General features: G+C 38.9%; 2 protein-coding genes across 4 annotated transcripts; one reads left to right on the top strand and one right to left on the bottom strand.

The window, feature by feature from the left end:
• Positions 1-810: 810 nt before the first annotated feature.
• LOC21405199 (disease resistance protein RPM1) lies at positions 811-13,014 on the top strand. 3 transcript variants are annotated; one of them, XM_024163539.1, is made up of 5 exons: positions 811-1,082; positions 1,233-1,241; positions 8,906-8,985; positions 9,138-11,987; positions 12,644-13,014. In XM_024163539.1, the coding sequence occupies exon 4, from the start codon at positions 9,179-9,181 to the stop codon at positions 11,963-11,965; it is 2,787 nt and encodes a 928-aa protein (XP_024019307.1). In that variant the 5' UTR covers positions 811-1,082; positions 1,233-1,241; positions 8,906-8,985; positions 9,138-9,178; the 3' UTR covers positions 11,966-11,987; positions 12,644-13,014. The 3 variants fall into 3 exon arrangements, with proteins under 3 accessions (XP_024019307.1, XP_010093226.1, XP_024019305.1); XM_024163537.1 differs by lacking the exons at positions 811-1,082; positions 1,233-1,241 and adding exons at positions 3,638-4,039; positions 4,113-4,276; XM_010094924.2 differs by lacking the exon at positions 1,233-1,241.
• Positions 13,015-13,024: 10 nt separating this feature from the next.
• On the bottom strand, positions 13,025-18,249 carry LOC112090976. The gene is made up of 4 exons (XM_024163540.1): positions 18,171-18,249; positions 17,540-17,606; positions 16,399-16,624; positions 13,025-16,296 (listed from the first exon to the last, which is right to left on the bottom strand). The coding sequence occupies exons 3-4, from the start codon at positions 16,499-16,501 to the stop codon at positions 15,881-15,883; spliced, it is 519 nt and encodes a 172-aa protein (XP_024019308.1). The 5' UTR covers positions 16,502-16,624; positions 17,540-17,606; positions 18,171-18,249; the 3' UTR covers positions 13,025-15,880.
• Positions 18,250-19,243: the final 994 nt, after the last annotated feature.

The following is a 19,243-nucleotide window of genomic DNA, read 5'->3' as shown; positions in this document are numbered from 1 at the left end:
CTTTGAAAAATACTTTCTAATTATAAAAGACCCAAATATTATTTATATTTTTAAATTTTTAGTTTTTATTTTTAATTTTTCTCATTCTCATTCTTATTTCCATTTCTTTTAGAATTTTAGGACTTTCACTGACAGTTAAAATTGATTTAACCCAGAAAATGTAAGACTTGAGTATAAATCTAAATCAAAGAGAATAAAAATAATACAATCTAAAGAACAAGGTGAATATCATGAACGAAAAAAAGGAAAAAAAAATTGAGGTAACGTTCGATTCACAGATTTAAATTAAGATGTAATATTTCTTAAGAGTCTTTAACTATAATAAAAAATAATTAAATGTGACGTTTTTAAAAAACTTTTAACTATAAAATTTTAAAATTAAAAACTTAAATTAATAAAATAAACAAATTCTAAAATTAAAATAATAAGGCTTATCGTTAGTTGTTGTTTGCAAACGTATTGTCACTTGAGTCTTCTCTAGTCATAGCTGAGCTCTTTCCTAGAAAGTAGAGCAATTTTTCTTTTTGGAATCTCAAGTCTCGTAAATCTCATTCTATTCTTTTTTAGAAGCAGAGCATGTTTTCTTATCCTTTTCTTGATCCCTGGCGGGCCCTCTTGACGCGCTTTTTCTCAGGCACCGGTGTTTTCCAGGTGGTCGAGCTTTTAATCTAACAAGTTATTATTATTTTAATAATTTTAATAATTGTTTACTGTAATCGAATATGAAAAGGCGTGACATTTTCTCGCATGATTCCCTCTCTCTGTCTTCCTCGCCCGACGCTCCCACTCCCTCTCTCTCTCCTCTGCCCATCTCCCTCTATCTCCTCCGCCCATCTTCCCCTGTCTTCTCCTCCGCCTTCTCTCTCTTCTCTTCCGCGGCGGTCGTCCTCGGACGTGATCTTTGTTCTCCGGCGTGATCTGTCGCTGCCTTGCCTGCGCTGCCATCGTTCATCACGTCGGAGCTCGCAACGGAATCGTCTTCGGCCGTGATCTTTCTTCTCCGGCGAGATCTACCGCCGTCCTTACCTAAGTTGCCATCGTCTATCACGAAAGAGCTCGCCGAAATCGTCCTCCATCTAGTTGTATGTTGTTCAAAAACTTTCAAATTTTTTTTTTCCATAAATTTTCTTTCAGGTTCTAAACTAGGTGAAAGTTTTTTTATTCTTTTTCACCTTTATTTCTTTTCCCGTCCTTCAAAATCTTTTTCCCCATAAAATCCCACTTCCAAACAGGGCCTTAAGGTAATGAGTTTTTCCTTTCATTTTTCATGTTCCAAATGGTTGAAATATGTCTGATGCCCTGTGATGTTGATTGGCTTTGAATATTGTCATGGATATGATTGAAATTGCCTACAAATGTTTTAGATTAACTAGAAACATAGTTGTTTGCTAAACAAGGCTTGTTAGAGAGAGTGAATAGAATGGAAAACCTCAAACTTTTATAACACCATATATCCAAGTGCATGATATTGAGAGAATGGGGACAAATATTTACAATTAAAGCAACTCGTTGACAGTGAAATTTTGCTAACAGGATTACGTCGGGTCACCTGTTGGTATCCCGTTGGGTTACAGACTTTAATATTTGTTTGATACTGGAAATAATGCTTATGAAGTGTGTATAAACCTTGTGATGAATGAAATGTGAGAACCGTGCTTAAATGAAAATAATGACACGAAGTTTATAGTGATTCACTCTATTAATGAAGAGCTACATCCACTTTGTTTTGTATTTCTTTTGGGCTCTTTATAATTTACATAAGAAAAGCTCTCTCCCTTCCATTCGAGGCTTTACCCCCTTTTATAGCCTAACTTTACTTCAGGAGGGGTTTTTCTCTATAGACTTACCCACTCAAGTGGCATACTCCCCCATAGGCCCAGATCGTAGCCTACTAATCCCTTTTGTACTGTTCACGCGTCCAATTAGTCCTCTATTACGGTTCGGCAGACTCCATGTAACCCTCCACCATCCACTGTTGGGCGGTTTAGGGGCTCGTAATTAATACTTGCACTACAGATGTCTTCCCAACCCAGACGCAACTTGTTGTGTCAGAGATCTTTCTGAAGATACGGACTCCGTCCTCCTTTTTCTGCCCTCGGCGCCTATGCTAAGCAAGACGCAGCTTCTTCTGGCAGCCGACCCTTTGATGGCACTTGGACAAATCGCGCAGGTCTCATCCAAAGGGTAGACGGTATAACGAGTCGTTCCCATGCAATAGGCCTTTTTAACCGCGTTAGGAAAAATGAGTTTCAGGCGTCGAGGGTTATCTGACGTGAGGAAAAATAGGGCCACGTGGAACGCTGTCGCTATCCGACGTGTCAACCATATTTTCCCACACAACAGCTGTCCCCCAGGTTGAGGCTTTCCTTTGGACAGCCTTGAGCTACGTCAGGATTTTGCTCTGGTGTCTCATCTATGTGCCTCGGGTGTGGGAACCTAACTCCAAACTTGCCCGGTAATGATGGCCCTGACGCTTCGAAATCCCTCGAGAAGTGTAAACGTCGCGTCAGTCCTATCACCATATTGATGTATTTCCAAAGTATGAATCTGAGCCTTGGGATCGTGCCCTTTCATCTTGCCCGCCTTGATTTGTTACCGTCAGATTTTTGACAAGATGCCCCCACCGTTGGATTTAATTAGAGCTTTATCTAACGGTCAGGGGTAGAGGGCTTGCTTCCCTTTAAATGTTGAACCAAAAACATTTTTGCCCAAGCTTTGAGCTTCCATTACTCCGAGTTTTTCCTCAGAATCCACCACACTATTTTCCTTACTTTCCCTGGTGCTCCGTGAAGCTTTCCTAGATCAAGTCTCAGATTCTGTTCAGACTCCGCACCTTCTTCAATCACTGGTAAGTCCCCTTTCGATTGCTGTACTTGTGCCTCTAGTTCTCTGCCGAATCATTTATATGTTCTAGATTTACCATAGAAAAGACTACATTATGCTCTTCTAGATATACTTAGGATTGCCCTCTTGGTTTTTGGCTGGTTGCACTTGCTGATTTCTGAATGACTGGCGAATCTAGTTTTCACTATGAATAACCGCCGCTCTCTGTATGAATGGTCGACGGTTCTTTGAGCCCTCGGCATTTCAAGTACCTAATAGTCGTTTGAAGTTTTGAATAATCGTCGCTTACTCCTCCCTCTCGACTTAGGATTTTTGACTCAGCGCCTCACATCTTTTTTTTATATATATACCAGAACAATGGCCCTAAAACCTACTCGTCGAGAGGGTACATCCGTTGTGAGACCCGACTCCCCTTCTGTCGCGGAGATCTCATGGACCTCATCCTCATCAGACAGCGGCTCCATTTTGAGGGAAGTGGATGATTATGCTGCCAACCCGAGAGATGATGTCGACAGCGTCGATCTCATGGTTGAAGGGGAAGAAAGTGGCGAGCTTCCCTTTGTGGGAGGAGGCGTGTGTGGGATCGCCGCTTCATTGGTAAACGCCCATTTGGCTGCCATGAGTGGAGATTCAGACATACCATTTTTTACTGCTGATGTGATAGCGCAAAGGATTCGAAATAGAGACATCGTCCGGGCGGTTAGGGAGGGTCGCATTGATGGGAGATGGTTCGATTATCTCTTCCCGGATGTGACTTTTAGGACCAGCCTTCCTCTTACCGGGTATCTTCCTGTATATACTCGGGCTATCAATGCAGGGATGACTTTACCCATTCATCCCTTTGTTAAGGATTATTGCCATTACCATGACATCTCCCCTACTCAACTAGCGCCGAATTTTTGGTACTGTTTTGCCGGCGCCTGGGTCTTGTAGAGTCAGTGGTTTGATATGGATCTGTCGTTGGACGAGTTTATGTACATATATAAGTTATGTCATGTCGTCAAATGCGAAGGGTAGTATTTCTTGGGCGGATACGGGCGATCCAAACCCAAATTGGGTAAATTGATACAGGGGATACTCTTGTCGTCTCATGGGTGGAAGCCCATGTTTTTCATGATACGGGGGCCCTTTAACTTCCATCCCAACGACCGCATGCCCCACCGCCGGAAGGCGCAGACGTCGTTTGGGACCATGAGTGAGGATTTGACAAACCTTTTCCTTCTCTTTTCTCTTGCTTATGTAGCGCTGATGGTTTCTTTGATTTGCAGCCAGCCGCGATCGGCCAAAGCTTGCTGGGAGCAGACAGGCGAGGGTTGAGAAGGCTTTTTCGCTATTGGAGAGCCCAATCTCAGGGAAATAGGGTTGATTCTTACTCTCCCGGACCCCACAAATCTGCCCGCCGTCCAGGAATTTTTTCACCTGAACGCTGAAGGTAAATTTCTTGACTCGACGTCTTCTCTTCTGTTTTGTTTGCATGACTGCACGTCGACTCCATTCTAACCACCAGTTGCGCAGAAATGGCTTCGCTAAGGATTCAGCTCCCTGGCAGTCAGCCTCAGTCCAAGGGAAAGGAGAAGGCCGGTGCTTCCTCTTTGGCCCCGAGGAAAAGAAAACCCTCAGGGGGCTCCTCGGGATCTGCGCCAGAAGCTCCTGTGTCCAAAAGGACACATCAGGAGGAGGTACAAGTTACTGGAACCTGGACACCGGTGGTTCCAGTCCCTGACGTCGCCGAGGCTCCTACTCCTAGAGCTCGCCTCCTTCTGCCTGAGGCGAAAGTAATGTATTCGAACTTCCAAGTTCCAGACATTTCTGACGCCCAAATTAAGGCGATGCTTAACCTCCCTCCCCGTTTTTCCCTCGTCTTTCAGGCCCTGTACGAGTCATTCTTTGACAAGCACTGGGTCTCCGCCTCCTGTTATTCTCTGGTGGACTGTCAGCGCAAGCAGATATCATTCCAGATTCATGTAAGCCTCAACGGTGTGTTTTTAGACTCGACTTTCATGATTTCTTTTTCTGACTTCTGATTTATCTTTTAGGGCCCCATCCTTGCCATCCTCAACCTTATTGACCTAGTCAAGGTTGAGGAACGCAGCAAAAAAATGGACAGTCTTGAAGCCAAATTCACGTCCCTCCTTAACGACGAGAAATCTAAAAGCTCGATTGCCGTCAAGGAGAATGACGTCGCCGTGGCCAAATTGGCAAGTTTAGAAAGTGAATTGGCCAAGCTGTCGAATCTTCGAGATGAGTTGGCCAGTCTGAAGACTAAGGTCGAGGAGATTACCAAGCGGGCGGAGGCAGCCGAGAAGTGATATGAACCCCGCCAATAATGTGTCAAAACCCGAAACCAAATATGGAATACGATTCAAGGTCTTCAAGAATTGATGGAAACTGCGACCCGTTGCTTAGCAAAGCAATAACCTTGGTATGGTAAAGACGCCACAAACGAGTATGGAAAATCTGTTTGATAAGTCAAGTTTGAACGCTACAAGGAAACCTTGATAAGTTCGGAATAGTCTCTTCAAGAACTTAAGAAGAATAACTCACAATATGAATAAACATCAAAAAACTTTTATTAATTCTGGATTTCAGCTTTAAATAGCCTAAAATAACATGAAGGGTTTGAAAATCGTAAAAGTCCTATTCTATCCTTAATGAGATAGAAGCCTAAAATAAGATAAACTTAAAAATAAGATAAACGCAAGCCTAAAGCTTATCCTAGGCAAAGAATCCAAATTTGACTTCAACTCATTCCTTCTAAACGCCTAAAGATAACTCTGAGGGAAGGAATCCGAATTTGAATATAACTCCTTCCTTAAAACGCCTATTATGCAATTTAAATGTTTAAATTGAAAATTAAACCTAAAAAGATAGGATTATGATAAAAGGCAAGTCTTTATCCGCAATTTGACTTGATCCTTCGTTGGAAATTGCGCATAACTTATTGGAATTCTCCCCTTGCACGTGTGTCCTGTAATGGCATGTAAGTTGGCCATGCAATGATTCAATGGACGTGGAAGACTTATTGGCTCTCTTTCGGAATGGCTCAATGGATGTGTAAGACTAGTTGGCTCTCTTTCGGATCGACTTTGATGAGTATTTCTTGCATCCCTTATGTTCACATCAAGAAAGAGGTTGAGCTTGCGGCCGAGGCTAAAGAGAAGTGCTTTGCTGAAGGGAAGGCTGAGGGGAAAAAGGAGGCTGAGCTTGCGGCCGGCGCCAAGCGTGAGGAGATCATTGAGGAGTTCATGTCTTCCGCAGAGCTCATCGATATTCGCACTAAGGATTTTCAATCTGCTGGGGTGCAAATAGTTTACTTGATTAAACAAGAGCACCCTGAGTGAGATTTGAGCTTCCTGTACGTTCCTCCTCCTGCTGATGATGATGGTTCTTCCCAGCCTGGTGGAGATGGCTCGGCGGCTAGCGGCGAAGTTTAAGGATTTGCTGGTTTTTTTTTTTTAGACAATGGGTCTTACTTAATTTTGAATATATTTTTCATATTTATATAATGTTAGCTTTGCCTTTATATTTGAAGATTCGCCGCTCTAGTAGATTTCTTAAAATTTGCTAATTCTCTTCCTTAGAGGAGACGACGTCTTAAGTACCTCTTGGGGTCGTCGCTTAGCAGATTTCTTAAATTTTGCTAACTCTCTTCCTTAGAGGAGACGACGTCTTAAGTACCCCTTGGGGTCGTCGCTTAGCAGATTTCTTAAAATTTGCTAACTGTCTCGCCTCCTTAGAGGAGACGACATTCTAAGTACTCCTTGGGGTCGTCGCTTAGCAGATTTCTTAAAATTTGCTCTCATCTTTATAGGAGACGACGTTCTAATTCTTTTTGTGATCCGTAGACCCTTTACTGCCCCCATGTCTGTTTTAATAAACTTTGCTTTTTTTTTTCAAGCAGACATGTTATTAAGGGGTTGGTTCCTTTGTTATCTTTTTGAGCAATATTCTATAAATAAATTGATGTATACTATTGAATTGTCACAAATACAACTGAGATGTGTAAGAATTCATATACTATTTGTAGTACAATCTTAGCTGTTTTGCATTCTACGAGTGTTGAATTCGTTTGTCAGCGAGACTTTCCAGAATGTATGTGTCAGGGCGTAGTACTTCTTTTATGCGGTAGGGTCCTTCGCAAGTTGGATCCAGAGGACCAGTATTTTTGGGTTTCGTGCTCTGCGTCACCCTCTTTAATACTAGGTCTCCTGGGGCGAACCTTTTTTTCTTGACTTTCTTATTGTAGTATCGTGCTGCCCTTTGTTGATAGGCGGCGAGCCGTAGTTGGGAGTCGAGCCTTTTTTCTTCTAACAGGTTGAGCTCTCCATTTATTGCTTCCGTATTCGCGTCGTCATTATATGCGACAGTTCTTAACATCGGCGTTTCAATTTCTACGGGGAGAACTGCCTCAGCGCCATACGTCATGGAGAAAGGTGTTTCGCTCGTAGTGGTTTGACTTGTCATTTTGTATGCCCACAGGACCTTCGGGAGTTCTTCGGTCCATTTTCCTTTTAAATCGTCGAGTCTCTTCTTTAAGGTGTACTTCAAGATTTTATTGATAGCTTCGACTTGACCATTGGACTGTGGATGTATTGGTGCTGAAAAGTCCTTCTGAATGCCCAAATCATCGCAAAACCTGCGAGTTGAGGCGTTATCGAACTGTCTCCCATTATTAGATACAATTGAATGTGGGATTCTAAATCTACACACGATGTTGTTCCAGATGAAGTTTGTGCAAGCTGCCTCCGTGGTTGTAGTAAGAGCTTTTGCCTCTACCCATTTAGTGTAATAGTCTACTGCGATGACGGCAAACTTAAAGCCCCCCGGTGCGAGGTGCACGGGTCCGATCAGGTCGATCCCCCATTTGGCAAAGGGTCATGGGCTAAGAATAGAGGTTAGGTTTTCTGGGGTGCTCTAGGAATTGTGGCATATTTTTGGCACTTATCGCAACGCCGAGCGTATTGAAACGCGTATTGTTTAAGCGTAGGCCAATAGTACCCATGTCTCAAAACCTTGAGAGTGAGAGATTGCCCCTCAGTGTGATTACCACACACTCCTTCATCGATCTCCCGGAGGACTCCTCGTGCCTCATCGCCATTCAGGCACCGCTGTAAAGGTGTTGAAAAGCCTCGTCGGTACAGCATACCATCATACAACAGGTACCGGGCTGCTCTGTATTTGATCCGTCTGGCCTCATCTTTGTCGTCGTCGGGCAACTTTGCATCCGCCAAGTATTATATGAGTGGTGTCATCCAGTACTTGACTTTCTGAATAGCCAAGGCTTCTATAATGACCGGAAAAATTTCAGGTCTAATCCGGACAGTCCGGTATTTGACCATAATTTCTTCCGGAACAGAAAGTAGTATAATTTTCAGCTTGATCAAGAAAATATTATGTAAAAATTTTATGTATGAGGTAAAATTTCCCGAAATATATAAAGTTATAATACGAATATTTTTATAAAGAAAATTCGTAAATACCAGTTATGAATAGTGAAATATCAGTTAAAAGTTAGAAATTTTAGCGGGTATAATTTAGTTATGAAAAATTGAAATATTTAATATGTGACCAAATGACCAGTTAGAAAAAGAGTGACCAAATGACCAGTTAGAAAAAGAGTGACCAAATTTTAGCGGGTATATTACAGCTAAGCAAATGATTATACATAAAAGTCCTCTAGTAAAGTTTATATAGCTAATATACAATTAGCACCCAATTGAATTGACTTTCCTTGAATAGCATATTTGGTGGCTTGCTTATTAGTCATATATCGGCAGCCACGAATCAAGTGGTATTTTTGATAGATAAGAAAAATCCCTCACAAAAAAGAACACAGAAAAAAAAGGAAAAGTATTTCCCTTTTTAAAATGCTCCCTTTCAAGATTTTAATCTAACAAGTTGCTATAATTTTAGTAATTAACTATATCATCACGGAAGAAAATAATTATATTACGTTTTTATTATTAGATAAAAAAACTATACGATATTTTTAAAGTGGTAGAAGAAATTACTTGGCTTGTTAGAATGACTTGAATAATGTAGCATTTTTCTCATCATTCAGGTGACAGCTAGAAGAAGCCCATTGAGGAGAGGAAAAAGAAGGAAAATGCTCTCTTCCATTATGCAATGCCGCTTTTCCAGGTACCACTACTCATTTGGTAAATTAACACGAGAAACATTAAAGATAGAATATTGCAAATTATTGGCTATTTCATATAACCTTTTTTGTTTCTTTTGAAATTCTTGCTTTGTTAGTTATGCTTATTTACAAAATTGTGATTGGATGTTGTCAGGTCGTCATTGCTCGCCTCATTGATCAGAAGCTGAGAAAGAAATGACAGAGACGTTCTTGAGTCCTCTCATTAAAAAGTTGGTTGGCCTGCTGGCTGAAGAAATATATTTGTTAAGAGGAGTCCGCAAAGAAGTCAAAAGTCTAAAAGATGAATTGGAGATCATCCAACCTTTCCTTAGAGATGCAGAAGCGAAATCAGAGAAGGGAGAAGTGAACAATGCAGCGAAAGTATGGTTGAAGCAAATAAGAAAGCAAGCATATCACATTAAAGATGTGGTCGATGAGTACCTTTATCATGTTGAACAACATCGCCATGATGGTGGGTTTATCGGCTCTTTACGCAAACGTGGTCACTACATCAAAACTTTGAAACTGCGCTATGACATAGCTTCAGATATCAAAGAAATTAAAGTGTCATTGCGTGAAATCAAGGACAGAGGTGTCGGCTATGGTTTAAGACCTCTGGAACAAGGATCAAGTAGCAGCACAACTAATAATGAAGCACGCGACCCTCGCCTCGGATCCCTTTTCCTGGAGGAAGATGAAATTGTTTGTATTGATGGAGCATCCAAGGAACTTATAAGAAGGTTAACTGAAGGACCATCCATGCGCTCACTGACTTCGTTGGTAGGTCAAGGGGGAATTGGTAAGACAACTCTTGCTAGGAAAGTCTACAACGATGAAGTTGTGAAAGCTCACTTTGATTGTCGTGCATGGATCACGGTATCTCAGTCATACGATATGCAGAAGCTTTTGAGGATCCTAGCAAGGCAGATATGTACTGCAGGGGAGAGAATTGAGGAAGATTGTTCAGAGGAAGAGTTAATTGGTCTATTGAGGCAGCATCTGCAAACAAAGAGGTACATGATTGTTTTTGATGATGTATGGCAAAAAGATTTTTGGAAAGATATGAAACATGCTTTGCCAAATAAAGATAAAGGCAGTAGGACAATTATCACAACACGTAATTTCACCGTGGCTAGTTTTTGTCGTGAAAACCCTTGTGATCTTGTCCATGAGGTTCAAACGTGGTCCTTCAAAATGGCTTGGCAATTATTTTGCAAGAAGGCATTTCGAAGTGATGAGTTTGCAGGGCGTTGTCCCCAAGAGTTGGAGCAATTGTCTCGTGAGATTGTTAGCAAATGCCTAGGCTTGCCACTTGTCATTTCAACCATAGCTGGTCTTTTGTCAACCAAAGAAAGAGTCGATTCCGAATGGAGAAAGGTGCTTAACAATATTAGTTCAGAGTATGAAAGAACTGATATTACAAAAATTCTCTCCCTAAGTTATCTAGATCTACCTTACCACCTCAAGACTTGCTTCTTATATTTTAGCATCTTTGATGAAGACCATAAGATTTCTGAAAGTGCGTTGTATAAACTATGGTCTGCTGAAGGTTTTGTTAAAGCAAGAAGAGACAAAACATTAGAAGACGTAGCCGAAGAATACTTAAATGAGCTCATCCAAAGAAACTTGGTTTTGTTTGAAGTAGAATTTGGAGTTGAAAGAGTATGTAAAGTCCATGATCTGATGCATGATATCATCTTAACTAGAGCAGGTGAATTGTGCTTTTCTCAAACTATAAAAAAGAGTAACCTCAATCTTGCAGAAAACAGTTACCGCCTCTCAATTCACGATACTACAGAAAATGTCTTGGAAAGAGTTATGGGTTCTAGCATTCGGTCTGTTTTTCTGTTTGGCGTCAAGGAATGTACAAGGTCGTTCATGATTAATTTAGTTGAAAATTTTAAACTTTTGGAAGTGTTAGATTTTGATAAGGCGCCTCTTGATGATCTCCCAAAAGAAGTGGGGAAGTTGTTCCACTTGAAATACTTGTGTTTATCAGGTACAAGAGTGAAAGTTCTTCCCAAATCTATTGGTAAGCTGCACAATCTACAGACATTGGATGCTAGGAACACCTTAGTGACGGAGCTACCAATCGAGATTACTAAACTAAGGAATTTGCGACACCTTCGCATTTACTCAATAGCTAAGAATAGCCATTCAGGTTTGAATACATATTGCGGCGTGAGGATATGCAAAGGAATTGGTATGTTGGAGGAGTTGCAAACACTACACAAGGTGGAAGCATACCCTGATGGAGTTGGGTTTGTCAAAGAGCTGCAGAAGCTTAGGAAACTAAAACGTTTGGACATTTTAAAGGTGACTGCAGAAATGGGAGAGCCTTTGGGAGTTGTCCTTGAGAAAATGAACCACCTTGAGAGGTTAATTTTGACTTCAATCAACGAGGATGAAGTTATAAATTTAAAATGCATTTCATCGCCTCCTCCTTTTTTGCGTTATCTCCAATTGAATTGTCGACTAGATCAATTGCCAAATTGGGTTTCGGAACTTCATAATCTACAAGGATTGTCATTAAGTTACTCAAGGTTTATCGACGATCCAATGAAATGCCTCCAAGCGTTGCCCAATTTATCATACCTTCGCATGACATATGATGGAGAGGAATTGCATTTCCAGAAAGGTGGTTTTCAAAAACTCAAGCAACTTAAGTTTAACAAGTTGACAGGATTAAAGGTGGTTAAAATAGACGTAGGAGCACTGCCTCTTCTTGAAGAGTTTCACTTTGGGCGTTCTGCACTAATGAAGGAGATGCCTTCCGATATTCAACACCTTTCAAACCTCAAATCTTTGGCAATTCATGACATGCCAAGGGAATTTGTGGTTTGTTTGCAACCAGATGGAGGAATTGATTACTGGAAAATTCAGCATGTGCCTTCCGTCACCTTCCATTATTACAATCGTGGATACTACAGGCTTGGTAGCTCTGACTTGATACAACATCTGCAGCGGCAACATCTGACTTGATCAACAATGTCGAGTTTCGAAGGTGCACTCCTATAATCCTCTTTGTAGAAGTGTTTCTCTCTTTATTTCTCTTTCATCTTCTTTTCTTTTTCTCGGTTTTTTTTTTTTTTCTTTCCAACAAAATCCCAACGTTCTTGTATTGATCTCTTCCTTCTGGTTAGCTCTACCATTATTTTAACGTTATGAAATCAAATTGAAAGCCATGTTTTTTCTAGACCATTTCAGGTAGTAACGACCCTAAAGCCTAGATATTTATCTCGTCAATTGCATAGCAAAGTTGAAGATAAGAATATTGCAACGCTTGTTACATTCTTCAAAATTACTTCTAAGTTCTCTCCTTTTTGTATGAAACTCGATGTTTAATATTTCTATAAGAGTTGTTGAATATACTAGACCTTTTTTTTTTGTCATCAAATCAATACATTTCTTGATATGAAAATTGATTCACTGACCAAGATTAGTCAACTTTTTATTCTCTGTTAAATTTAGCAATTAATTGGTGCTATAATGTCCCGATATAAATATGAGAGTTTCCTTATTTTATTATACTTTTAAGAATTCAGTTTAAAAACCTATCCGGTACATTGCATTTAGATACAATAGTTTTCTACAAGATTATTCTTCTCAAGACATTTGCAAGCCCAATTCGAAAATTTATTTTGGATTGTTTCTGTTCAGCTCATCCTTCTCTTCCTGGAATTGTGCGAAAGGAGCCTGAAACATTGCTCATGAACAAGGCAGGAGATTTTTCTGTTCTGTTCAGTAAATGTGTGGGGTTTCGAAATTAATTATTTTCGGTTTGATGTTGTCACGAATATGAACTCCTATATGTCTTTTATTTTGGTATGTATTGCTAATAATGAGAGACAAGGCAGAGGATTTCTCTTTACTCTTTAGTGATCAAGTCATTGAATTTGGACAGTACATTATTCATTTTCTTTTGTTGTTTATAGTTATTTTACTTTGTGATGCATAGTGCCAATAATTTGGAGTTGTTTTCCAAATTATAGGCTCAATGTCGTCGTTTTCATATTAACAAAAATTCTATTAGGCGCTTCTTTTTTTTTTTTTTTTTTTTTTTTGTGTCATCAGTGTCTGTAATACTCTGATGTTGCGGAGGAGAAAAGAAATTTGTACTATCGATAAAGCCAATGAGACCTCTTGATTGAATTCATGCTTTAGAAGGTTTCAGATAGATAATGGCAGTTCCATTCACTTTTGTAAGGAAAAACCAAAACAGAAGGCAAAATTTTGAGAATTTGTCCTTCAATAAGAATGCCAAAGATTTATACATGAAAGATGTAGGGGCATGATTGGAATGATTTCTGTTGTGAAGAAAAATGTTTAAATGACAAGAACAAGGTCTATGATACATGTTTCATATCAGAATAGCTGTACACTTTTCAAATTAATTCAGCAGACAGCTTCAATTAAGATATATTCCCGAAAGATATGATATATTACCGAAACATTCACATGCTAGGAATGTGATTGAGATGTTTTGGTGTACTTAAGAGTCGTTGGGCGATTCTTTGTAGTCCATTTTTTCCAATTAAAACTCAAAATTGCATTATCTTAACATGCTGTTTGTTACATAATTTTATTAGGCGCGAAATGCCTAATGACGTTCCATATCCAATACCAGAAGATGAGTGTGAGAATGACGAAGAAGATGAAGAAATATAAGATAATGATGATTTGATAACGGCCGTTGAGCCTTCAGAGGAGTGGACTGGGCGGAGGAATACTATAGCGCAAGATATGTTTTAATGACTGGAGGAATCGTAGGATGAATTGACAATTGTCTATGTGTTTGTCCCTTAGAACTTGTATTGCTTGCTTGAATTAGGACAAACTTATGTTGTTTGCATGTTTTATCCGGCACATTTGAATAATATGTGTCGCTTTTAATTGTTTTTATCTATAGTATTTGCAAGTTACTAATTATATATCGTAGAGGATGTTGATTCTTGATTGTATACATGTTTGTTCTTTGTTATTGTTAGGATAGACACTTCCAAATCCAGAGATTCAGGTCAAAATAAAAGGTATTGGACTAAAGATGACGATAAATTCCTAATTGAGACTTTAATGAGTTACATAACGAGGGAACATATAAAGCGGAAGGTAATTTCAAAGCTGGACATATGCACGCTCTTAAGAAAAAGTTACATAGCAGGTTGTCAGGATGTGACTTACTAGCTAGGCCACACAGAGTCAAGAATGAAAACTTTGAAGACTCATTTTCAAATTGTGCATGAAATGCTAACCGGGTCTAACTGTAACGGTTTCGGATGGGATCCAGATAGAAAAACGGTTACAACTGAAAAGCCGGTGTGGGAAGCATATCTCAAGGTACTTATAATGTGAATCAATAATATGGTTGATAGTAATAGAAGTTGTTCATCTAGTTTAATCTTTTTCTGTATTAAATTCAGAGTCACAAGGAAGCATTACCGTTTAAGACCAAGGCTTTTCCCTACTATGATGACTTGTGTATGGTTTTTGACAAAGATCGTGCAACTGGTAGGGGTGCCAAGGCTGTTTTTACGCTTCACAGCCTATTTTTTGATATATCATTCAACTACATACATGCACCACTATATCAAAAGAGAAATGTATAACACATACACCACTATATCAAAAGATAATCCGGCTATGTTTTTCCGCTAAAACTAAACGGAGGCTCCTAAATATCACCAACAAGCAAAACTCTAGCCCACTCATTTTTTTCATCATCTAGGATTCTAAAAAAGTGAGAAACTAAAGCATCATCCTTTATCATCGTCCGGGCTACTTTATGTTGTTCCATTGCGTTAATGGTTGTGGTCCTTTGTAACTCATCTCTAATCCAGCTATGTTTTTCCGTTATGTCTTCACCGATAGCCCGACTTAAACGTTCACTTGCCTTTTCAATAACACCAGCAAGTAAAGTAGATGATCTTTCAATGGCTTCATAAGTCTTTGCATTGTTTGTACTCTTCATTTTTCTTTTAGACGACCATTGAGATTGAGCTTGAGTTTGAGGAATAGCCGATGCTTGTGAGAAAGACATTGACTGCGCTTCATCAACATAAGTTGTATTGTGAATGTCATTGAAATAGTTATCGTCAATATTAATGTCATCAGCTGCTTTTTTTTCAAGTTCCTCAATTATATCAGCAGCAGTCTCGGCACCCCTACTAGTTACATGATCTTTGCCGAAAATCATACACAAGTCATCATAGTAGGGAAAAGCCTTGGTCTTAAACGGTAATGCTTCCTTGTGACTCTAAATTTAATACGGAAAAAGATTAAATTAGATGAACAACTTCTATTACTATCAACCATGTTATTAATTCAGTTGTAACTGTTTTCTTATCTGGATCTCATCTGAAACCGCTATAGTTAAGCCCGGTTAGCATTTCATGCACAATTTGAAAATGAGTCTTCAAAGTTTTCATTCTTGACTCTATGTATGGCCTAGCTAGTAAGTCACATCTTGACAACCTACTATGTAACTTTTTCTCAAGAGCGTGCAGATGTCCAGCTTTGAAATTACCTTCCGCTTTATATGTTTCCTCGTTATGTAACTTCATTAAAGCCTCAATTAGGAATTTATCATCATCTTCAGTCCAATACCTTTTATTTTGACCTGGACCTCTGGATTTAGAAGTGTCCATCCTAACAATAACAAATAACAAACATGTATACAATCAAGAATCAACATCCTCTATGATATATAATTAGTAATTTGTAAATACTATAGATAAAAACAATTAAAAGCGACGCACATTATTCGAATGTGCCGGATAAAACATGCATAAGTTTGTCATGATTCAAGCAAACAATACAAGTTCCATTACAAGCTCTAAGGGACAAACACATAGACAATTGTCAGTTCATCTTACGATTCCTCCAGTCATTAAACATATCTTACGCTACCCAGTTCACTACTCTGAAAAGCTCAACAGCCGTTATTAAATCATCATTATCTTCTACTTCATCTTCCTCGTCATTCTCACACTCATCTTTTGGTATTGGATCTGGAACGTCATTAGGCATTTCGTGCATAATAAAATTATGTAACAAACAGCATGCTAAGATAATGCGATTTTGAGTTTTAATTGGAAAAAATGATGGACTACAAAGAATCACCCAACGACTATTAAGTAAACCAAAACATCTCTCAATCACATTTCTAGCATGTGAATGTTTCATATTAAAATACTCTTGTGCATTCCTAGGTTGTGTTCCATCTTCCCATTCCTTTAGACGGTACTGTTGGCCACGAAATGGTGCAAGGAAAGCTTTACAATTGGTGTATCCAGCATCAACAAGATAGTAACATCCTGTTAAAAGAATTGATAAATATAGATTTAACATTTTGTTAACTGTAACAACAAACGATGTAACAAAGATCGAGTAAACTACTTTACTAGTAACAAACTTACCATTTGGAACACGTAAACCATTTGCCCTACGTAGAGCATCGTGTAATACTCTGCCATTAGCTACAGATCCTTCCCATCCAGGCAACACATATGTAAATTCCATATCTCGTGTGCATACTCCCAAGACATTTGTTGCTACAGTTCCATGTCGATTACGATATTTGGGTCTCTCTGTCGTAGGCACTCTCACCCTAATATAGGTTCCATCTAGTGCACCTAGGCAATTCTATAATATATAAAAGATATAATTACTAATTACACCATGGGTGCTACCCATTTTAAGCATAACACAGAAATAGGTACGTGCCTTAAACCATTTCCACCTATCATCAGTTGAGTTATCTGCAACCGGCTCAGGTCTAACGAATAACACTCCATGAAGTCGAATGATTGAATGCAAGACATTGTGAAAGTACTTACTAACCGTTTGTCCAGATCTCATAAAATGGAATTTTATAACTCTATTTTCTCATGGTGAGGAATGGTATGTAAAAACATAGCCACTTGCTCATCTACTTGCAAATACTTAGACGCTTTCAACCCACCCCTAGTTTCTAGCAATGTGCACAAATTACTGAAGGCATTTCTATTCATCCTTAATTGATCTCTGCATATGACATCACTTGCGTAAGCTAGTTGATGAACATATTGCCTATGAACAAACACGTCAAGCACATAAAGTTGTCTCTGTAGTCGTATTGGTTCTATATCCTCCATCACCACTCTTTACGTCAATTCAAAGAAACATTGCACTACATGCATAATATTCAACCAATGTAAAAGCAAAGCAACTATCTTCCTCTTTCTCAGACTTTCACTTTTGACTAATCCTAAGCGAGCCATTATCCTATAATAAAACAACCAAAGTGAGCCATTTAAACGCACGCTAATGAGTTTAATTTAATAATAGCAATGACCCCACCAAGTCATCTTGTACTCAAGAATCCAAACAATTAAGAAAAACTTATAACACAAATTATATAAGTATTACAAGCAATTGGAGAACATAATCTACAACATATATGTATTATATTAAATACGAAAAAAATCAAAAAACATGCCAAAAAGATCATATACATAAGCATCATAATCCACACAGTAGCCATGAAATGCGAAATTGAGTGAGGAGAAAGAAAGAAACCTGAATGAAGGCCACAAATGATTTGACTGGTGAACAGTTTGGAGGTGTAACAGAGATAGTTTCTAAGCTGAAAATGAGAACATGAAAATTACATGAGTCGAGCAACTTTAAAGCTCAATAAAACAACTAAACATACAGACATCTAAAATTCCTTACGTCTCAAAATACAAACACTTTTTTCTTATTTATTCAATCACATTGTCTAAACATAATCAAACCAAATTCAACCAAAAATGCCCACTCGTTCCAATTCAACTAAAGCCATGTGAGTCAAGCTCGGCATAGCGCGATGAAATGGCAATGATGCTTCAGGCAAGGCTTTGCCTTCACGCTGTAGTAGTAAATGAACATCAGAACATAAGTTCATAAGGGCAAAAAGGAGGCCTATTTTTTTTCCTTTTCATTACAGTTACAATAAACGTGAATACATTAATATATTGACACTATACTCTAAAGAAATTATACTCCTAACTCTTGACTGTACCCAATTGTAAGAAATCACTTGCTCCTCAAAAAGACCGATTGAACAACCACGCCCGACCTCGCCAAAACCACCGCCAAAAATATACGAACCAAGACCCACTAAATTCACTTATTGCTCATTAACTTTACAAGGCAGAATGTGACTCACCTGAAGTGTCCAAATGCCTTTTGGACCTCAAAAATCAGGTATACCAAAAGAAGTTGAAATTCCTGCACCTGTAAACACCACTAGATGCTTACTCTGCATACAAAACGAAAATAAAGTTAAAGGCAGCTAATTATTTGGAACCAAAGTATAATCAACAAAATAAACGCTCGAATAGAACAACCCATAATCTCACACACAAAGATCAACAAATTGCCAATTAAGTGGAAACTAGAATCTCTAAAAACTGAACAAAGTCCCAAGGCATAGTGTTTTATCAATTAACCTGGCTACTGCATGATAAAGCATAGTTCTTTATCCATACTCTAACCTAATTAAAATCTTTCAACTTTTAGGATAATTCAAGAGTGATAGAGCTACTTTATCTTTGACATCTAGCAAGCAACAATGCAAGTATGCAACCATCAAAAGAATCAATAAATAAAAACATGAGCACTTCCATTGATGAGAAAAGGAACTTCATTTCCCAAAACTTGCAACAGAAGTGCAAAATTTATACACATTCTTTCAATTAAAATTCGTGTCCAATGTAAAAAGTTATTAAAATTGCCAAAACCCTGAAATGGGTTCACAATGTTAATCGCATAAAAGTAACTAAAATATGCTGAAATCCAATTACAAGCACATTAACGCCAAAACCCATGAATCAGATCGCAATAAGTATAAAATTACACCAGAACGAAAAAGAGTTAATGGTTCTTTTTACAAACCGAAACAGAGAGGGAAATACGTTTTGAGAGCTAGTTAGGGTAAAAGAGAACAACGAATTGTGTTTTCACGGCGTGCGTTTTTTCTTAGGAATCAAACAGAAAGAGTGAGAATGCGAAAATGTCTAACTCAAAACCGTCACAAAACCAAAGAAAAACCTCTTTTGAGGGAAGATTTCAAAAAATCAAAACGAAGGCAGAAAAGAGGGATCTCCAAGAACCACGAAGGAACAAGAGGGAAGATTGTACCTGCTCAGATTCAGTGACCAACGGTCGTTTCTCGTCGCCGGCGTCAATAGTCGATCGACCTTCCGTCAAGTGTATGCGCTGGCCTCAGTTGGAGTCGTA

Source organism: Morus notabilis, unplaced genomic scaffold, assembly GCF_000414095.1.
Source record: "Morus notabilis unplaced genomic scaffold, ASM41409v2 Scaffold74, whole genome shotgun sequence".
NCBI classification, from domain to species: Eukaryota; Viridiplantae; Streptophyta; class Magnoliopsida; order Rosales; family Moraceae; genus Morus; species Morus notabilis.
Note: the sequence above shows the minus strand (reverse complement) of the source record. Positions and strands in the feature narration are given on the sequence as shown.

Bases quoted from the DNA above. Each gene is read 5' to 3' on its own strand.
- LOC112090976 (XM_024163540.1), bottom strand. From the start codon at position 16,501: ATGGAATTTACATATGTGTTGCCTGGATGGGAAGGATCTGTAGCTAAT. The intron at 16,297-16,398 runs GTAAGTTTGTTA...TTCTTTTAACAG, and splicing joins TGGTTTACGTGTTCCAAATG to GATGTTACTATCTTGTTGAT.
- LOC21405199 (XM_010094924.2), top strand. From the start codon at position 9,179: ATGACAGAGACGTTCTTGAGTCCTCTCATTAAAAAGTTGGTTGGCCTG.